The sequence below is a fragment of the Macrosteles quadrilineatus genome, unplaced genomic scaffold (genome assembly GCF_028750875.1).
Source record: "Macrosteles quadrilineatus isolate MER2022 unplaced genomic scaffold, UCM_ALF_1.0 Scaffold_8__2_contigs__length_117827958, whole genome shotgun sequence".
Taxonomy (NCBI): Eukaryota; Metazoa; Arthropoda; class Insecta; order Hemiptera; family Cicadellidae; genus Macrosteles; species Macrosteles quadrilineatus.
Genome location: NW_026542601.1, coordinates 81,429,755 through 81,451,122, shown reverse-complemented (window position 1 = coordinate 81,451,122; position 21,368 = coordinate 81,429,755). Strand labels below are relative to the sequence as shown.

Here is a 21,368-nt window from a genome sequence, read left to right as displayed (position 1 = left end):
AAAAATAGATGACCCGGCGAACTTTGTACCCCATAAAAGTAAAAAAAACCAAATAAACCGGCCACCTTTATAAGCCTTTTAAAAAACAATCACAGACAACATAAAACAGCTGAAAGAGACTTTCAATTACATTACCTGTCAAATGTTCAATCAGCTGTTTCGAAAATATTTAAATTAATGTATGCATATGGTCAAAATCCATCATATTTTTCTTCATACGCATAACATACATATGTGGGGCCTAGCCCTAAATTTAAATACTGAACTGGAGATACATGTGTTAATCGGGTTAAAGACGAATCCAACAAATCATAAATCATTAAACAGATCCAGCCGGTCTCGACAAACTGCTTAACTAACACGACATCATGGCATGTAGCCTATATCTAGATGCATACTAAGAAAGTGTTTAAAAGTATTTTTTCTCAAAGTCCTGATATGAGGTAGAAAATCCATCATAGCGACCACTTTCAAGCTTTATATATTTTAATTCACGTAAATTTCACGCCTAAATAACCCCATTTCAGAAGATTTGCATATTCACTTTAACCATACCTCGAGTTATACATTACCTGATTTTAGAGTGTTGGTCCAAGAAGGAAGTACCGGTAATTATTTTATAGGGCAAGCCTACTTGCGTACAACCGCATCTTGTTTACAAAAAGGTAAATTAAGTAATAAATTACAGCATCTCAAATATATCATAATTTATCACTCTATAATGCATAAAAAATATAACTTCATTGAAATAATATTAGTTAACTGAATGATAAATTGTCATATCTTTGACAAGCTGTAACTTCTGAATAAAAAAAACCTTTTTTAACCAGGTTAGCGCACACCCCCTTCCGAAAAATGACTGCAAGGTTTCATTCAATGGTGCAAAATACTTTAGTAGGTATCAGACGTTTTCCAAATTATAAACTTGAGTTTAATGGCATAATATTAAAAGCCTTGAGGAACTGTAACTTTGATTAGATGGACCATTTACGAAGCGGTTTGTGCTGTTAAAGTTAATGTTATTATCAATGTGTATGCATTAATTGACATGCATCAAGTATTGACACGTTTCTGCTTTCAAACATCAGACTAGTAAGTAAAACGAAAAGGTGGACCTATTGAGGGCAGCGGTGCCAATCTGTCGTATACTGTTACGACTGATTGGCACCTCTGCGGCCGCCGTCAGCTTGTCACCACGACAGATTGGCACCACTCATTTCTCGAGGTTCCAATCTGTCGTGTACTGTTACGACTGATTGGCACCTCTGCGGCAGCCGTCAGCTTGGCACCACGACAGATTGGCACCACCCCTTTCTCCAGGTTCCAATCTGTCGTGTACTGTTACGACTGATTGGCACCTCTAGGAGCGGTGCCAATCTGTCGCGGTGCCAATCTGACGCGGTGCCAATTAGACGCGTACCCGCTTGTCGCAGTGGGTTAGGTTAGGTTAGGTTAGGTTAGGTTAGGTTAGGTTAGGTTAGGTTAGGTTAGGTTAGGTTAGGTTAGGTTAGGTTAGGTTAGGTTAGGTTAAAAATTCAATACATTTCCTTTCACAGTCAGAGGTGCATAACTCCATTACTTTGAATACAGTCAGCATCCTGCCTGGTTTGTCCACCCCTAGTGGAAGCCACTCTCACGGTCACGTGTAATCGCTCTCGCTCAACCCACAACCGTTGGCAAAACTCCGCAGTATGTGGAATTCATGGAGGGGGACCCTTTCTACCTGATACCCGTTGGCAAAACTCCTACACTCAGATTGGAGTTGCTGAATACACGGATAAGCAAAGAAACACCGATAAATCTTAACTTTAAATCACAGAAGTTTGAGTGAAAAGTAAATCGACACAACAGCGTTAACATTCTCTGGTCCGAATAACAGTCAACAAGATTCCTAGCGCTATCTTAAGTGGCTTTCCTTTCACAGTCAGTCTCAATCTTGTTTACCTAAGTTTTATCTTTGATTTTCCTAGAACCCATTCAGAACTTTCCGTTTGCTTTTTTAACTAATGATAGCGACCACCCAAGAACATTTTCTTGATATACTTTAAAGCGTGGTATGTTTTAAAATAGTACCGAATCGTCCTTTTAGATTGGAAGTTATTTTCCTACTGCATATTGAAGATTTAAATTGTTAAATAAACTGTTACCTGTTCACCTGTTCGTTTTAGATTCCTGTTTACAAATGAAAATCCTTTTAAAGTTTGTTTAAAAAATATCAACCCCTTTAACTATTAAATGCTCTTAACCTCAAGTTTTGAATGCAATAACTATTTATATACACTACACTATAATTTACCAATTGAAGTGAAAATCCCATACCTATTACACCGGTAATTGAAAGTAACAAGTATGGACCCAAGAACATCCCCTGAGGAAACCCTCACATAATCGTGTTTGACAAGGATGAAGGCACTAACTTAATCCTTAGTCCTATACGATCAATACTGATCCTGTACATAGACCATGTACACTGTATGTGACATTGTAGTATTCATTGTCGTTGTCGATCAAATATTACATTAATTATTTGGTGTCCGATGTTTTTACTTGTACATCCATAGTTTGTTCATAGACACGATTCGCCTGGTGAACTTTTCTTCGAGAAAGTAACTATGTTGGTTTTGACTAACCATTTCAGTTGAGATTATAGCGGACCACTTTGGTATGCTTTTTAGTTTTAATCACTGAGAGCTCAACAAACATGACGTAAACCTCGGTGACACGAAGCAGAAGTGCTAAAATAAACAAAGCGATCATCGCCCGCTAATATTTCACACCGTCGTCCCCAAAATGTCGCAGGAAATATGGGACAAGTGGCTCCACTCCAACCGATACGCAAATAAACTGAAAACATTTTGACATGGACGACTCTTTCAGTTCGAAACTCGAAATGATAAAAGTTTGGTATATCTCTGAACTCCAAATGGTCTGTGTTAAACTTTCTGAAATGAATAATGTTATTCGTAAAATATTAAAAAGTGTGTTGCGACGAAAATAATTATAATGGTCAAAATAATCACAGAGAATATAAGAACTACAAAGGAACTATAATTAAGGATCCAATGAGGTTTAATGAATTAACACGTCTCATTTGAGAAAGAAACAATTATTATCAAGAAATCGCTGTGATTTTTTAAAAAAAAGAAACTAAAAAAAATTTTCCTTAAAATTTATTTGAGAAAAATTTAATTTCAGGAATAATTATGTTTTGAATAACTTCTTAATTAATCAGTTTTGATGACTTATTGAGTTGGGTAAAAAACTGTTCCAATAATAAAATGTCTAAATTTTTTAGTATTTCAATTTTGACATCTTACATGAATTTAAGTTAAATTGTTTGGATATATGTTTTTAAAATAATTCAAAACCAAGCTAAGTTTAATTGATCCTGGTGACTTTTGCACATTTAAGAACATTATACCAAATTTTCACCTTTACATTTAATCAAATGTCCTTTCAATTAAATCGAACTGAAAAGCAATGGACATAACAGATTCCGGTGCTGCATTATGTCCTATTACACGCCCCCGCTAGGTTTATGTCCCCGACCGAGTCATTCAACCCAGCATCGACCCTGGTGGTGAGTGTGCGCGCTACCCCTAGCAACCCACCCTACCCACAAACCCCGTACCCATTCACCGGAACATGGGAAGCCTACCAACCTGTGTGTCTGAAACCAATTCTGTAGTAGCATATATACCAGTTTTGAATATGGATGTTTTGTTAGTTTACACAAGTTGAGTTTAGGAATTTAAAAATCGGATACGGTTTTGAGGTAGAAAGTGGTCGAAACTTATATTTTTTACGACGGGGATTGAACCCGCCTTCACGCAATAAAGTTTGAGATACAAACGTAAAGGGTATAAACACAAACTAACCATATTAACATTTCAAAAAAGAAATTACGCTTTCATGTTTTATGGCAGTGACACAAATTACAGTAATGTATACCATGCAGTATCTCATCATCCATTGCCAGCATATTATGAGTTTTCTTGGTTTTCTTTGCCTATTCGATTGATCGACATGTTTTTTTCAAATTCTCTAATCACACAACCATAATTTACTTCCAAGTTTCTTTTTGCAATATGTCCTACTTGGTATCGTCCTTCCGTTGTGTGGATATGTATAGGCATGCACTGTGGATGCGATACTCCCTGGTGTGGATTAACGTACGCACTAGTTAGTACTACGACTATCCGCAGTTACTATCCTTATAATTAGACCAATTCGTTAATGACAAGGCAAAAATGTGGTTCGGATTCCACTACGTAGGTCCCTTAGTTGTCATTATCTGTATGGGCTATTAATTATCAGATGTGTCTAAGGAATACGTCAGCCTTAGTCACTAACAAGACTACAAGATCGCACCACTCATCCTACACTCATCTCCATTCGTACTTGGCTTAAAATACCTTCATTCGAATGGTCGCCATTTCAAAGTAAAGTATTAAAAGTATTCAAGTTCCATACATCTTGCCAAGATATGCTGCCATACAAATCGCAACTTCTTATCGATTCTTTGAAGATCCTTTTTCGCAATCATTGATTTAATTGCAACGTTTTTCGCTTTCCTCTTTTCTTTTAGGCCTAACTCGATTTTGAATACTCATTGACTTGCGTATGAACAACTTTGAACCAATATTAGACAGGGTGCGTTTCGTTATTCAAGTAAATAACACGTCATGCACACCAGTTCCAGTCTCTTAGATGATATTGTTCTAATTTTTACCAACATATATTCAATGTCTCCACCCTAACTTGTATAACAGCATGACTTACACTTCATGCAGTCTAATACACTTCTCCTCGGCTGTTAAGATATTCATATTGCGGGGGTGTAAACTGTATTGACCGGACAAGGCCAGACCTTGTCTTAGGCAGCGATTTGCTCTTTTTCCTCCATTAAACTGTCTCAGGCCAGACAAGACTTGCCCTTCACTTTCCAATGTATGACCGCTTAATGTACAAATCGACCCCACTCTTGTCTTTGCTAACTAATGCCTGTAAAAAGAAATCATGTTTGAAATTCTTTTCTAATATAAATACAGTAAGAGCTTTAAAAATAAATAACATATTATATTGAAGTGTTTTTTTTTTTGCGGTTATTGGTTACGGAGAAAATTCAAAATATTATAAAATTAAAATTCCCATGTAATTCTTATGGGGAATGTAAACTATTGTAGTTTGATTGTTTATGGGTGTATTTTGATCAAACTTGACCAATCTACTTATTTTATACTTAGGTGCCCTCCCTGTGGCAGCCAACTTAGGTAATTTTTAAACCTAGTGTTGTTTTTAAATAGATTTAATTTACAATCTAATCAGGCAAATGCAAATATGCTTAGCCTGCAGGTATGCTGCGGTGGATATATTCTCAAGTTTATGAACACCAATGTATGTAAGATACTAAAAGCGTTAATTCACCTTAGAACTTGTCGAGTATGATGAGGTTTGTTGTGCATAATAATCTCTACCACGAGTAGATTACATCAACAAAGAAGGACTCAGTTATTCAGAAAAGTTATTCATCTCTTTCATGACGTTTATTTAATGTCCATTATAATTTGAGAAAAACAATATCCCTATGTAGGCTACACTTCTATACAAAGTTGCCCCTATCTGGTAAGATGAATAACCAAACTGGTGAACCACCACAATCTCCCCTTGCAGATAGAATTTCCCTGATGATGATCGGAATTCCCTGTGAATCGTAGGGCGGGGAACAAGATCTAAGAATACACTGTCCCCTTCCATCGTTCGGGTTCTAGCAGGAATTTTGAAACAACACCAACCCAAACTCATTTATCAATTAGGAGTGACACTTCTTAACTTATCTTTGTTTAAAATAAGACACTGAATGTCCAATTCACAGACATTTCAAGCATGAACTAGCTGTTTCTGAGAAGTCTGATTTTTACAAGTTTTTAAAGATGTAAGGTTAAACTGATTTTTGCTATAAAAATGGTTGAAAATTTGTTCAATAGAATTGAGAGTGTATATACAGCTTTTAATGGAACACATTGAAAAATAAAATCGACGATAATACAATAAATATAAAGAGAAATATTGATTTAAGGAAATTGGTCCCCTGTAACCTGTAACTTTTTTTATGAACTATACATTTTCTCAGAGATTCGTGGATTATTGAATTTATAAATGTAATGAAATTCGATAAAAATTCCCTCGTAATATAAAAGGTTATATTACGTACACATGTTTTTATTATGTTAATGCGTTTATTATTTTATATTTTGCATGATTTTCCATTCAAAGCAGGTTACTTAATTTAACTATTTCAGCTGTGCAAAATGTGGGACTTCTCACCTGGATAGATGATGTAGAAAGATATTAGTCATCTATCATGTATACCAAAGTTAACATTATTTTCTCTTTTCAGGAAACAGCAAAGACTCGAAAAAAGATCAGCTGTCTCCCACCCAGGCGTTTGGGCCAAATGGTAAGTAATTTTTACTTACTCAAACTAACGTTGAAAAAATTGTTTTGAACAGTAAGGTTCTAACAAATATTTTCTCAATTAAAATAACTTTTTAATTTGTACCTAAGTATGTTTTTATAAACCCTATTATAACGTAAGGACAAAACGCGTTTTGTACGGATATTTTGGCTTTCGTAGCTAATTTGGCGATATTCCTAATGCAACCTACAGTAATTTGTTTGTAATCTCAAACTGTGCCAAAACTTGGAATATTCTCCTAATTGGTCTTCTTGACTTTCTTCACCATTTAAGAAAAATAAAAAACGTGGTAATAACGGAATATACTAACTCGATGTCCCTTGGACCTTTTTGTGTAAATAGTGATAATGGATATCGATGTGGATTTTTGGTGAACTATTCCAATTGAAATAAATTCAGTTTGTTGGAAATTCGATTGAATTTTCTTAAAGAACAGTTTGTAAGTCAAATATCACTACAAATCTGATAGTTTTATTTTGGCGTCGTTATTTTTTTTATTTCGTTGACTATATAACCTATCAATGTATAGGTTCGTTTCCAAAGTCCTATATCTCAAATCACTCAATTTGCCTTGAGCTTTTCCTTTTGGTAATTTTTAAACGAGTGTTTTGGATCCTACCAAATACAAAATTAGAGGTGATAAGTGAGAAAATGTATACAAATATAAACTGTATTAACCTTACTGTACTAACCCCGACTAAGGATAGATTTCCAACAGGGATTTCATAACTAGTGCACGGTTAAGATGTGGACACAAGTGATTAGAACTAAAAGTCTGATAACTTTTATTGACAGATAAATCATTAGTTCACCAGTTATCAGAGTTAATTATCCCAACAATGGTTTGTCCGATCTCTACTATCAGGACTATCTAGATCTCAAGTCATAGGTCAATTCATCATCAAGTGTTGAACAGATCTCAATTTAAGAGCTCTCCACAGCATTGGTGTGAACAGATGATTGTCTTGAAATAAGGTCAATGAAGTTTGTTGAGTTCTGGGAAAGAAACTTCATTAAGTTTAGTTTGATAACTATTCGACGAAGAAAATTTGCACAACTTTACTGTATAACTCTATAAAAAATAGTAAATTATAAATATATGAATAAAAATATATAGAAATATATTGAAATTATAGCCAATATAAATATGTAAACTTTGGTCTGAAAATGTTGCTACAGTAGGTTTATTTGATCTGTTGGTTTCATTGGTGCGAAAAAGTGTGGTCCTGAAATAAATTGTAAATGTATACGTTCTAGTAAATATATTTAAATACCGTCTAGTATAATTGAGTTTAATTTTTGAACAGTTTACTGGTAATTATTGATAATAGGATGGTGTTACTCTCCCTAAAATGGCCTCTTTTCCCGTGATGTGGATACTCCCTGGTGTGGATTAACGTCCGCACTAGTGAGTACTATGACAATCCGCAGTACTACCCTGAAAATAAGCTGTATGGGCTATTAATTTACAGCTGTGTATAAGGAATATGTCGGCCTTAGTCACTAACAAGACTACAAGATCGCGCCACTCATCTTACACTCATCTCCATTGACACTTGGCTTAAAATAGCCTACCTACTTTGTATGGTCGCCATTTCATTGAAAATTATTAAAGTGTGGTTTTTTATGTCAAAGGAAAGTAATGCAATTAACATAACAACGCATTTATTTGATCTGTTGTTATATTTGTATATTTATTTACTTTTTTCGATTATAAACAAAACACCAATACATAATATAAATTACCATTTAGAGAAATTACCGGTAGTGTCTCCAAAATAAAGTCTAGAGGAATTTTGTAGCTGCTTATGTACAAATTAAATGCTTAAGCAGCTTACACTTTTATTTTAAATTGAAATAATTTACAGTCTACACACCTTCCAACCATCTTAAACCACCCTAACTTAAAATTAAACATAAGACATTTTGAGTGTATAAGATTAAACAAAAATATCCCCAATCAGTTTACACAATTTAGGTAATAAATTATTTGGCTATTTTTGGTTCACGAATAAAATTAAGAGACGTTTTCAACGCATTTACTAATCTCCCATGATATTTTATGGTTTAATCTAATTACTGTATCTACTAGACAACCAACGCTCATCGACTTGAAAATCAAATTGTGCCAAAGGTTAATCGACATCAATTCATCAATCATACCAGATGATGTTTGCAACGACAGACAGCTGATCACCCCTACGCTACACTCTATACGCCTACAACAATTAACTTTTTCTCCTTAGCATTTTTATTGGAACGTTCGTATATATTTTTTTTTTTCTCACAATTATATTTCCTACTTTTGAGTAATGATTTTGATTTTGAGATACGTTTGATTGTCATCCGTGTATTTTATGTGAGGTTCCAAGCCAATTGCATGGATTTTGTGAAGGAAGGTTCCAAATCCATAACACTAAAGCCATTTAAATGATAACAATGAAAAACTATCAAACTAATCTACCATTTTGGTATTTATTCCGTATAGGTGCCTCCAAACGAATTTTTAATTTTGATATCTTACTTTATAGTTTTTTACCTCCTGAATCCAAATATACCATTATTTTTCACCGCTGATGAATATTTCTCAATATATCGCCGGAAAAACATACTTAACATTACAATAAACAAGATAGAATGGTTACCTTTTCAAGTGATTCTGTAGTCAAATAACTTAATGTTCTCTATATTAGGAATTTCGTCACATTATGGAGATATAGATTAACTGGTGGACTAATTACATGTAGTTCTTATTTAGGCATGTCAAGGTGGTAGGTCGTGCTGTATGTGATTTGGTGACTGCATTAAGTGTTTTGAAGTTAGGTTAGATTAGGAAGGTAAAGTTTAGGTTATAATGTATCGAGTTGTTAGTTTATGTTGCCTGCAGACTGTTTTTTGTAAAATTAAAATCCTGAGAAAAACACTTCAAATTACTTTTTCTAAAATGCTTGCATTTTTGAAATAGTAATTTGAAGTGTTTTTTCTGGATTTTAATTTTACAAAAACAGTCTGCAGGCGACATAAACTAACAACTTGATACATTATAACCTAAACTTTAACTTACCTAATCTAACCTACCTTCAAAGGACTTAATGCAGTCACCAAATCACATACAGCACGACCTATCACCCTGACATGCCTTTTCTGACATCAAAAGGAGATTGCTTACACATTCTAGAGGTTTGGTTAGGTTAGGTTATGTTAGAATAGCACCATTTTATTATGTAATTTCTAAATGGCAAAATATAAATCAATAAATCATTAATAAGGATAAAATACTGGTAACAATAATACATTATTAACTTATTGGTCTTAGGAAGTGAAAAGTGTAACTTAATCATGTGATTTTCATATTGCAGAATCAGAGTTAGCTTATTAAAGTTGTCACTTCCATTTGCTTGACTATGATTGAAAACAATCAGCTGTTGGTTTACTTAACCCATAGTTCATTCCACTTGTAAATGTCATCCATCCTACCTTGTTTATTGTAATGTTGTATATTATTACGGCGATATCTTGAGAAATATTCATCAGCTGTGAAAAATAATGGTATATTTGGATTCAGGAGGTAAAAAACTATAAAGTAAGATATCAAAATTAAAAATTCGTTTGGAGGCACCTATACGGAATAATTACCATAATGTTTTAATAGATTTTTATTAAGTTTTCAAATATAATTAGTTAATTTTAATATCCCAAATTCTATTGGAAATACCCCTTGGTTGGCTCAACATTATTTACATTTGTTATATAAAAAGATAAGTTATAACACAAATAACAGTAAATTTAGTCGAAGTTAAAAAGATACACAGGTTTACTATGGTTATATCCTAGTAGCCTAAAAATACTCGTATATTGTTTAAAAACTGTGGCTGCTATATAAACCCTACGCTATGTTTTAACTGTTTTTACCTTAATACGTTGTCAAACTCCCTCAATTAATGTGTTTCCGAACTATAAATCCGTTCAAAGTGTTGATGAACAACCTACAACATGGGTGTTGGCGATAAGGACCCCTAGTAGACTTACCCGATTTTACCCATAAATTATGCAGTGGAACTTTCGCAGTTAAAACTTTTAACTACTCTTTATATTTAGTTTACAGGCTAAATGACAGTACCGGTAACTAAGATTGGTACTCTAGGCGTTGCAAATTATTTACCATACCAAATACGGATAACATAACGAATGGCAGATTGTTTATTTAGCTTTAACTCGAATACATATTTTACTAGCTTCGGCCATGTTCAAATTGAACTCATAATTTGTCAACTAAGTAATTTTTTTACTTTGTTACATCATTGTTTAAGTTCGTTCACCAAAATTGGTTACAATAGTGTTAAGGTATTTAAAATCATACTCTGAATACTTTCTTTATTGAATAAACTACATATTTTCGTAACTGATCTTAAACTTTACAAGATTTTTATCATTTTTATGACGTTGGGTAGTGGTTAGAGTTCATCGTGAATTTGTTTTTGTGGAAATTCAAAAAACGTATTGCCTCTGGAAAAGCGACAAGGAAAATACCTACAGTTGTGGAATCCGTGTGGATTGTGGAATCCCAACCACTTTTGCCTTGTAATAAACGAATTGGTATAATTATCAAGATAGTACTGCGGATAGTCGTAGTACTCACAAGTGCGGACGGTAATCCACACCAGGAAGTATCGCATCCACAGTGCATGCCTATAAATATCCACAATTCGTGACCACCTAGCAGCTGGATTACAGGACGACGCCACCGTCCCAGGAAATATTGTTATGCAGGGATTTTTTAATATAAATCGTAGTTCCTAAGCTATGGAACAATGCTAGCTCCTAATGGATATTTTTATTAATGTAGCAAACTATACCAAACAAATATAGTGTTTGTGAAATAAACCTGTTATTTTCTCAGATTGCAAATCAAATTGCACGGTTGTAAATGCGAAGTGGTCCGGAGTCCAGGGCAGTAACTGTTATTACACTTATTATTGTCGGAGATCTCTGCTAAGGCATGTGGATGGGCGCGTTTTGCCGAGTGGGCGCAAAAAGGGCGCCAAGACTCACCGGAAGTGCGATGACGTCATGGTTGTCTCGGGTTGCACCTCCTGCTTCATTTCTTGGATCTCCTCGTCTCGGAAATACCTTGCAACTTGCAACATCTTGCGGACGTCGGCTAGCAACATCCAAGTCAGAAGACACGATTTTGTCCAACCAGTCCCACATAGTATACTGAGTTTTAATTTTATGATAAAGTGAAGAGTTATGTATAACTCCAGTAGGCAACTTCTAATTTTTTTTTTTTTGGAAGAAGGCTATGTATTTGGAAGTTTCTCCTCCAATTTATCCAACTGCTAAGCGCAATTCTTTGCAAATTTGCTAAGCGACATACAACAAAAATCATGGATTAAACTAATCTATATTATTTATATGTTGTAATTATTTAACCAATCGTGATGTCAACTCTTACGATTAGTTATCTCTTCAAACGTATTTTTCTGCAAAAAGTTTGATTTAACATATGAATATTAATGAATATTAATATTAATGAATATTATTATCATTAGATAGGGACGTGTCTAAGGAATACTTACTTGAGAATGCAAGATTATGTTTTCTTTTGTTCTTTCTACACTTACATCAACAATATGAAGTTTGTAAAGAATAAAAGTCCAATTACAATTCGCATATACCTCCGTGACAGATTGTGTATACAGTATTAGTGTTGACGTTTGCAGTAGCACAGCTGGTGTAAGCTTGTTCTAGAATTTATCTGCCATTAATTACTCGACTGCGTGACTCAAGCTATAAACGCGCTGTTCTCGTCTCTGCTTTCATCTACGTGAAACATGCTCTAATTTGCCAATATCTGAATCATTTATGCCTATGTAAGGTCAGAAATGGCATAAACTGTTCAAAATTATTCAAAATAACCGTTATCGATTAGTTCCGACAATTGGTAACACTGCGTTGAGACACTAGACGATATTAAAAATCTGTGAGTTATGAATTTGTTCCGTCGATTGGTACGGTAACACTGGTGATAAATGATAAGACTCTTGTCGCTTTCCGCTCTGATAACCGAGATTGGAGGTTTGTATTGTTTTGTCTTCTTTCCGCTCAGAACCAAGTTTTGACCATAGAAATTACTTTCAAATGTTTTAACTTTTCCTCTAAAGGGTCGTTTTACATTTTTATGAAGTCTGGATTATCATCTCTCGGTGTAAGGTACAAACTCTCCAAGAGAGGCTAAATGCTGTACAGTTTTTAAAACGCAACGTAAATTGCATATACAGTCCCGAGAGACGATGTTAAGAACGAACAAATCTCATATGCTGGTAGCCCTGATTTCTTCACTTTATTGCAGATCAGCTGTAATGCATTGTTGTCTACAAATGAAATTTAGGATTGATTGTGAATTAGACTCCACATAGCGTTTCGCAAGCTACAACAAATGAGGATGTATTGTACATACATACATTGTATACATTGTATATTGTATACATATTGTATACATACATTAAATCTCCTTTTTACAAGAAAGTTTTGAAGTTACGTTTCCATGTGTGATTCCAGTATCTAATAAATCAACAATTATAAATAAATAACTGGCTAAACATTTAAGAAAGCCGAATCTGCAAAAACAAAAAAACGTAGGCCTACTACTGTATACATTTTTTGAGCTTGCGAAACACCTTGTGGAGTTTATTCTTATTCATAATACAGTACTGTAAACACTTAGCCGTGTATGCAACAAATCAACAATGCATATCGGCTGATAGACAAATTAAGAAAAAGAAACCAGAGCTCTTCTTCTCTCTTTTATTGCTAATATTGTATTCAACAATATTAATACAAATCAGTAATGCATATCAGCTGATACACAAATTAAGAAAAAGAAACAAGAGCTCTTCTTCTTTCTTTTATTGCTAATATTGTATTTTACAAAATCTTTAACAACTCAGTCGAACTATTGACTTTGGAATGCCACAAGTAACTTATCATCCTACTACAAAATAGGTCTGTTTTGAAATTTGTACTGTCCGATGCGATGATTTCGACTAGATGTTTTGACATGGAAGAGAAAATTGTAAAGGTCAATGTATTATGTAGCCTACTCTTTGGTTAGTTAACAATAAGCTATGTTCTACAAATCGATTGTTCTATTTTATTCTACAAGTGTTTGAATTTGAATTGGTAGAGTTGCAACAAATATAAGATATTCATTAAAAATCGCTCACTGTACAATTTACCACTCAGAATCTTGAATTACAAAATCTTTAGCTGACCGGATAAGTCTATAAGGAAGTGTAATTAATCCAACTCAAAATTGGACAAGAATCCCGAACACGTAACAATGAATCCTTCATTTGAAAATGTCCAATGGGTAATGATCCGATGAGATGAGAATCAAACGCATCTTCCAGAACGTTTCTGGTAGAATGGTCGTTTTATTGCCTCTGTTAATGGATTTCTAATCATCATAAAACATTGGAAATGTGCCATTATGAGCCGTGGATCATGTAGGCGCACTACTGATCGTGTATGGATGATAAAGCTACTAGATTGACTTAGTCCATCGTTATCATTCGCCGTAAAACAAACAATTCTAATTAATTACTCATAGGTTCATTGAGACAACTTTTTTGTATTTTTTCTATCACTTTTGAAGCTCTTGGCAAGGGTACGATTGATCGCAATTGATTATACCTGACCAATTATTATTTCAAATTTATATTTAACATTTAAATAAATAGCTAGTCAATTTATTTATTTTTATAGAGAACTAAGAATGGTTACCTATCGGGTAGTTTCCTGATTACATTGAGTATATTTTATTTATTAAATTCACCCTTTATTTAACGCTATGTATCAATCATTAAATTTATTTAAATTAATTCAGTATCTATATATTTGTTAGGTTGGTACCCCTGCAGCGCGGGAGATGCCCGGTCCAGCTGATCAATACAGAGCGCCAACTGTCGGAAACAAATCAACATCTCTTTGTCTCAATTATGCCGGCCACTTCACCTAACAACATTATGTACTCGTATAAAATAACACTTAATATTTTACATAGCGCTGGTCGAAATACATGTTACGGACGACATTTTTCTTCGTCTTCAAATCTCTATTTTGACCGATCGATCTCCTAAGCTACCTTTGTGTGCGAATTATAGGCCTGCCTCCCAAAACCTCAAACCCACGCACTTGTTGAATTTCAGTTATACATTTTGGAACAAAGCCTTTTGTGTATACTCTTGAATACTTTGCTTAATTACAAGATATAAAAATTATGACCAATATTATGTTGTCTTATTTTGATATCAAGCTACAAAATAGTATTATGTATTAATAATTATATATGAGTAATGTGTAAAACAAATATACAAAAATCAATATAGGAATTTTTATGTACCTAAATTTCCTTACATGAACGGATAAAAATGTTTTCAAACAACAGTTTTTGGACATAACACAATATTTTATAACGTTTTTACATATACATGCATACAACCACGTAACATATACGTTTTACATATAAATGTATATGTAATTTAAGCCACCACCTTGGGGGAATATTATCTTAAGACATTTTTGAAAACACAATCTCTTTTTAAGCAAGTCAACCGATTGAGGGTTTCACAAGTTATGGACCGGATACATTTGCAAAAATCATATACAGAGAGAAACCCGGGCATTTTAGACCCATGTTTGGGTATATTTTGTATTGTTTTCACCTTAGGAATTCACAATCTTTCCATGGAGTTGTTGCGGGTTACAGTATTCGTATGTCCAGTCTCCATTGTCCTGCTGTCACCTCTCCATACTCAGTTAGGTCCCTAACTTATAGTTAATTCGTTTAGGATTCAGTGAACAAACTTCAATACAATGCAGGTTTGCTGCGGCGGGGGTATTTTGTCTGTTTATTTTGTCTGTAGGTACGGCGGAACTGTTATCATTTCTCACCACCAGTTTGAGGTCATCAGACCGTTTTACTTACCATTTTTTACTGTTGTTTAGAACTGTACCTCTTTTTCAAATATTTAATGAGGATCTTAAGTTCTACATTTTCACCCTATTGTGAAGTAGCAATTTAAACAGAGGAGACTAAATACAGTGGAGGATCCGGATTCAAGAGTATATCACGTACTATTTTAATACGTGATATACTCATTTGAAAACGTTTACCGTAGTAAATACAGTATCTAACTCCAGGAGGATACAAATGAATGAAGTATTTAGAAATCCAACAGTTGTTACAGCAATTTACTAGAATTTACGAGAAAATCCATAGCAAGATGATTTCTTCTTCGCCGGTTTGTCGTGACACTTTCCTTCTACAAGGAAGTTTAGTTAGGACGTTCTTGTGATGGTAGCAGGTTTGTACAGATACCAGCTCAGCCATCGCATACCGGAAACTCTACAATGTCAAGAATTTAGTAATCTAGAAGTATAAAAACCAGTTCGGGGTTGGCAACAGCCTGTTGAGCCCAAAACCTTATATTTGACGCTAAACGCACATTCCGAAAGAAATTACTTAAAACACAAAAGTTTTACTTTGTGATAATGGATAGATGTATTTTCAAACCTTCTTTCAGTCGTAAGACCAAAATACGGCCTTTGAGGCATACCTCTGGGCTAAGCGATATATCAGTTACAAAATTGAATGTTTCTATTGATTTAAATCAAGGAGCCTTGTTTCTAAAGGTAAAATAGATGTATAACTTGACTATTTAAGGACGGTCGACGATGTCTCAATAAATTTGTAATAATTTGGATTTGGATTTTATGCTGCCACACACAGTCAAACCATTAGGCTAACCAAACCTGCCTAAATGAATATATTTGCTCTTTTAAACGTTACCATACAAAACAGATTGGTTAAAGTAGACTTTACTTACGTCTTAAGTTAGTATAAATAGCATCAATCTTACAAAGAATCTAAAAATTTTCTTATCCGTCCAGGCGAGTGGTTTAAAATGCGGTTTCATCTTTTAAATTATCGTTAAAACAAAACCAGTAATGTGTTATAATATTTTTAATCCACACAATACCTCACCCCCTCGTCATCCTCCCGAGGAATAAATATTATTGTGTATTGTTCGATAAAGAATTTATCTGTATACATTTTTGCAATAAGCAAGCAAAGTTAAACCTTGCGCACTGTAAAAGTGTGTTCAGTAAAAATTTTACTATGAATCTTTATACAAATGTTTAACTCTGTAACCTTAGTAAGAATGTATAATGGAGTTATTTCACATAAAATAAAATACGAATGCAGGGTTACTCAATGCATAACCGTAGGAGTTTTTATTTCAACACAGTTCCCTTCTGAAAGGAATATTTTTCAGCATTGTTTGTGGCTACTTATCGTTGTAGGTCTCGGTCTCGTCGATGGGTGTTCGAAGAACTTCTTTATCTAAATGCGTCTACTGCTCTACTTTAGATTATAAGCGACCAGCACACTTTCAACAGCAAGTGTTTTTAATTGTTTAGGATCTTAAGTACGTATTGTGATAGGTGCACAATCGTACATTAAGAGCAAAGCTAAGTAGAACACTAAGAAACGAGTGGCATAAACACAAATTTGCTCTTTGTTATTAACAAATATCATAATAAAAATGTACTGAAATAATGTCATTATTTATTTAAAATAATAGTACATGTATGTATAAGGTAAATAAATAATAACAAATAATGCAAAGTTAATATCACATAAACATACAATCGGTTCGTCATACATTTTTTTAACCTGTGAACTATCAATAAAAATCATTTAAAATCGTGTAAGATTTTATTATCAACCTCTAATAATTATTCTTGACAAACTGTTCACCTCAGCATTATACTATATTTTGAATCGCACTTTTTTGCATTACAATAATAACTCTGAAATCAATTTATTGACCAAAATGATTAAATCCTAAATATGTTTAAGGGTATGGGATGTTTTATGTAGAAAACAAACAGAAAAAATGATTTTACACACGTTTTGTTGTATAATTTCTAGTGTTTATTTCCTCCTATGGAATTAATATTTGAAGGTTACCTATTTTGAAATGTTTTGTTTTAAACTTTCATTCAAGTGCATTGGCGTTAGTTCGTTCATACTTATCTTTGCCAAGAGAGACTAGTCCACGATTGAAACTTGATCCAACCAGGCCAAGGCCAAGGTCTGCAGTGACTTGAAGACCGATGCGTTAAAGTCATAAGTATGTAACACCTCAGTTAAGGGTTAGCTTTTTGAATGAGCGAAGAGTAGAACAAACATATGATTTGTAGCTTTTTAATTGTAGCTGACTGATCAGTGATCATCTGTTCAGGATCATTAATATTAAAAGACTAATAATTAGACAGCTGAGTCTAGTTTTACTCCAACAAAAGTCTCTCCACTTTTCTTCTGGTTGTTCGGCACTATTGCCACTTAGCTTTCTTGGAGGTGGTATTAGTTCGTGCCATTATTTGTCAAAAGTTGTTGAAAATATTAACGATATATTTTTGACAACAGGACCTACCTTATTTTTATTCAAATAGTTCAATAGTAATTTGTGCACTTAAGTGTGATAAAGTGGCACTTTTTAACGAAATGAAAATGCTGATGTAAGACAAGGCTTGTGCTTTGTATTTTATCAAGTTTTAAAAAAGAGACTTGGAACATGAGTTGTGAATATACTTTGTCTAGTTGTTTTATGTGAGAACTAAAGACAATTATGTACCAGAGAAGTAAACTTACAACATTGAGGTTAAGATTTTTTATGGCTGAGCTGAACTGCATTATTGTGGCAGCGTTCAGTAAACTTGAACATTTCATTTTATCCTCTATGTTTAGTTAAGGTTTTTTTCTCAGAAACATATGTTTTTTTGTGAGAATACCTTTAACTTAAACCAAGAGGATAAAATGAAAAGTTCAAGTTTACTAAACAGGCGTTAATGGCGTTATATAAACATTCTGTAAAGAAAAGTTCTGTTGTCATTCATAGCGAGAAAAAGTAGTGAGCAAAGTAAGATTTTTACTTTACTCACTCTGAAGACAACTGAAAAAATTGTCACAAAAGTCAGCAAAGGAATATGTTGATGAATCAGCTGTTCAGAACACTAACTCTAGTAAGCAACATGCCACTTTCTATATCAATAATCGTTATCATACAGTAGTCGTTATTATACAATTATTGTTAATTTTTGTCTACAAATTATTGTAGACATAAATAAATTGTTAACTCGTCACCAAGTTTTAAAAGAAAACCCCCTTAATATCTATCCTCAACTAGTCAACTATAAAATTACAACCAACCACAAAACAATGTGCTATGTGTTATGTGACATAATGGAAGGAAAAAACATAGGTAGGTGTGCTACTCCTGTCATAAGCTGACGTCACCCAGAAGAAAATCACTCAATTGTAACTGCCATATAAGTATATATTTATTTGTTTTGATTTTATTATTATATTTTTTCCTAAATAGTGAAATGGCGTTTGCAATCTGGATGACGTCAGCATATGACGTGAATAATATCACACCTATGTGTTTCCTTCCACCATGGTTATATGAGTTATAAATTACTATTTTTCAAACTTGTACACTGAGATTTATCAAAAGCAATGATTTGTTACAGGTGAGGAAGGGACGAAGCAGAAGCGAGGATTCTTCAAGAGTTTCTGGAAGCGTTCTCGTCACTACTCGCTGGAGCAGCAATAGCCAGAAGAGCCTCCGCCGCGGTGGCAATGCTTCATGATGTGCAACTGTCATTGAACTGGCCAAAGTCGGAGTCCAGGATGGAACCTTCTTGAAGAAACTCAACTTTTGAGCTGTTACCTAAGCATTTAGCAGCTGGCATTCTGAAAGTGGTCTCTGTAATCTTTGACAGTAGCTAGTCAATAAAACAATGAAGACAATTATTGTGTAGGCCTAAATGATTTGTTTAAGATTGGAAGAAAAGAGTTGACATTTATATTTATTATTCATTATCTTCTTTTAAGGGATGTAAAATAAGTTTTACAAAAAAGATTCCCTTTGCTTCTTCAGGTTTAATAACCCACTGAGTTCAATTTGGAAAATTAATCAAGTAAATTATGCTCATTAGTGTGTTGTATTTTTCATGCTTTCAGAATGCCAGTCCCAGTGCTACAGAATGAAAGATATTCTTGAACATTTATGAAAGAGAGAATGATATTCTGTTAGTACAGTATTAAGTATTACCAATGAGTAATTGTGATTGGCATATGATATTATGGCCTATAACAATTAGTTATAGTTAAATTATATTTCAATAAACAAGTTCATCTTTAAAAAAGGTTGCAATTGATTATAAATTACTGAGGAAATAATCCAGCCATTTCAATTAACATTTTGTACTTTATTGATGAAATGTTAGTTTCATTTCAGTAGAAAGTTGAAAATTTTTATACTGTAGTGTTCAAGTTTAGGGACCATATCTCAATTTGTAAAGAGGTTTTGTCTCTTTTATTTCTGTGAGGTTTTGAAATTAGAACAGTTTTACCTTTTTGTCCCTTCAGACATGTAGTATGAATTTGTTTTATAAAATCCAGCAGGGAAAGCCACTCTTTGTGAATTTTCTACATAATAATTTTGGACATTTTTGTCCATTGAAGTTGAAAGATACTAAATGATCTTTGATATGTAAAAATAACAGTTTTCTCCGATCATGTAGGGAGTCCTTTCCCTTGTATAAACTGTATTTTTATAATTGATTTCGCCTCCGAGGCTCTAGTCTGGTGCATGCGAGACGTTTGTGTTACGTAGAACTAAGCGATTAATATTCGAGATTTTGTATAAAATGCGTTAAGTAACGTATTTTATAACATGTGCTTTTAGAGTAACTTGCAGGTAAGGCAGGGTTTTTGGAATAACCGACTACAATAACTAATGTAAATTCTGTTATTAAAATATATGTATATTAATAGTAATATAGTAACATTGTGTAAAGACCTGGCCATACTTGCAAGATAGCAACGGATGTAGAGGCAAGATATTTCTGAATGTGCTAACATAGGCGCTGTGTGTAGTAGGTCTTCGAATGCTATTTGTTGTATATTAGACAGCGTGTTATCGTTAGGCTGGATCGAGCAAGTACATTGGGCATTTAGGTTTAGCTTTAAGGTAAACATAAAGTTTTTGGAAAATATTTTTTTGCAAGTTTACTTTTCTGTGAGTGTGAAAATATAACTTCATGTATTTCCAGTGTAATAAAAATGATTCATGGGGGGGAATTATTTTGTGCTGATCTTAAATGACGAACCAGAGCACCTAATCAAAATTATCTTCTTCCCCTTCTCACTGAGATAATGCCCAATGCTTGTCTAATAATAATACGCACAATTCACCTACACCGTCACTGCCACTATCTGGGGTGAAGTCAGATGTAAAGCTGCGTTCAGCTCACCAGTTCACATTGTCCATAGTTTTCTACAAGTGTAGATTTGTAACTGCCTCTGCCATATGTTGTATCTATGATACAATCAATCGATTGTCCTTTGAGTTTCTTATTGCAAATATACCTTAAAACCAACCATGATTCTTATTCTACCCTCAGTGTTCATTGTAAATTAAAGTGTTGTGTTGTTAAATTTATTCACAGCAGTAATACAGTAGAATGTGACCTCATTCCCATCAATAGAATGGTTAGTTAAAATATTCTTAGTCCTGAGTGATATTAGTTTGGAATTAGAAAAAATAATCTTTTAATTGATATTATAATTTAATATTGAGATAGTAAGTAGGTCCCAGTATATATAATCAATACAATGGTGATTTGGTAAACACAACTAAGTTGTTTTATAAATTTCACACTTAATTTATAATTATGTTAAAACCTATTTAACCTATAATAATTTAGAGATTTTAAAATAATGCTATCTTTACTTTTAAGCACTGCAGGCTAC

At 33.7% G+C, this 21,368-nt stretch overlaps 1 protein-coding gene across 4 annotated transcripts in view; it reads left to right on the top strand.

Annotated features, from left to right (window-relative positions):
• Positions 1-20,995, top strand: part of LOC129000766 (uncharacterized) — a 461,656-nt gene extending 440,661 nt beyond the window's left edge. For all 4 annotated transcript variants that reach the window (XM_054427757.1, XM_054427755.1, XM_054427756.1 and 1 more), the window contains 2 exons: positions 6,401-6,460; positions 19,082-20,995. In XM_054427757.1, the coding sequence (XP_054283732.1) occupies positions 6,401-6,460; positions 19,082-19,164 (143 nt within the window). In that variant the 3' untranslated portion in view covers positions 19,165-20,995. The remainder of the gene's footprint in view (positions 1-6,400; positions 6,461-19,081) is intronic.
• Positions 20,996-21,368: the final 373 nt, after the last annotated feature.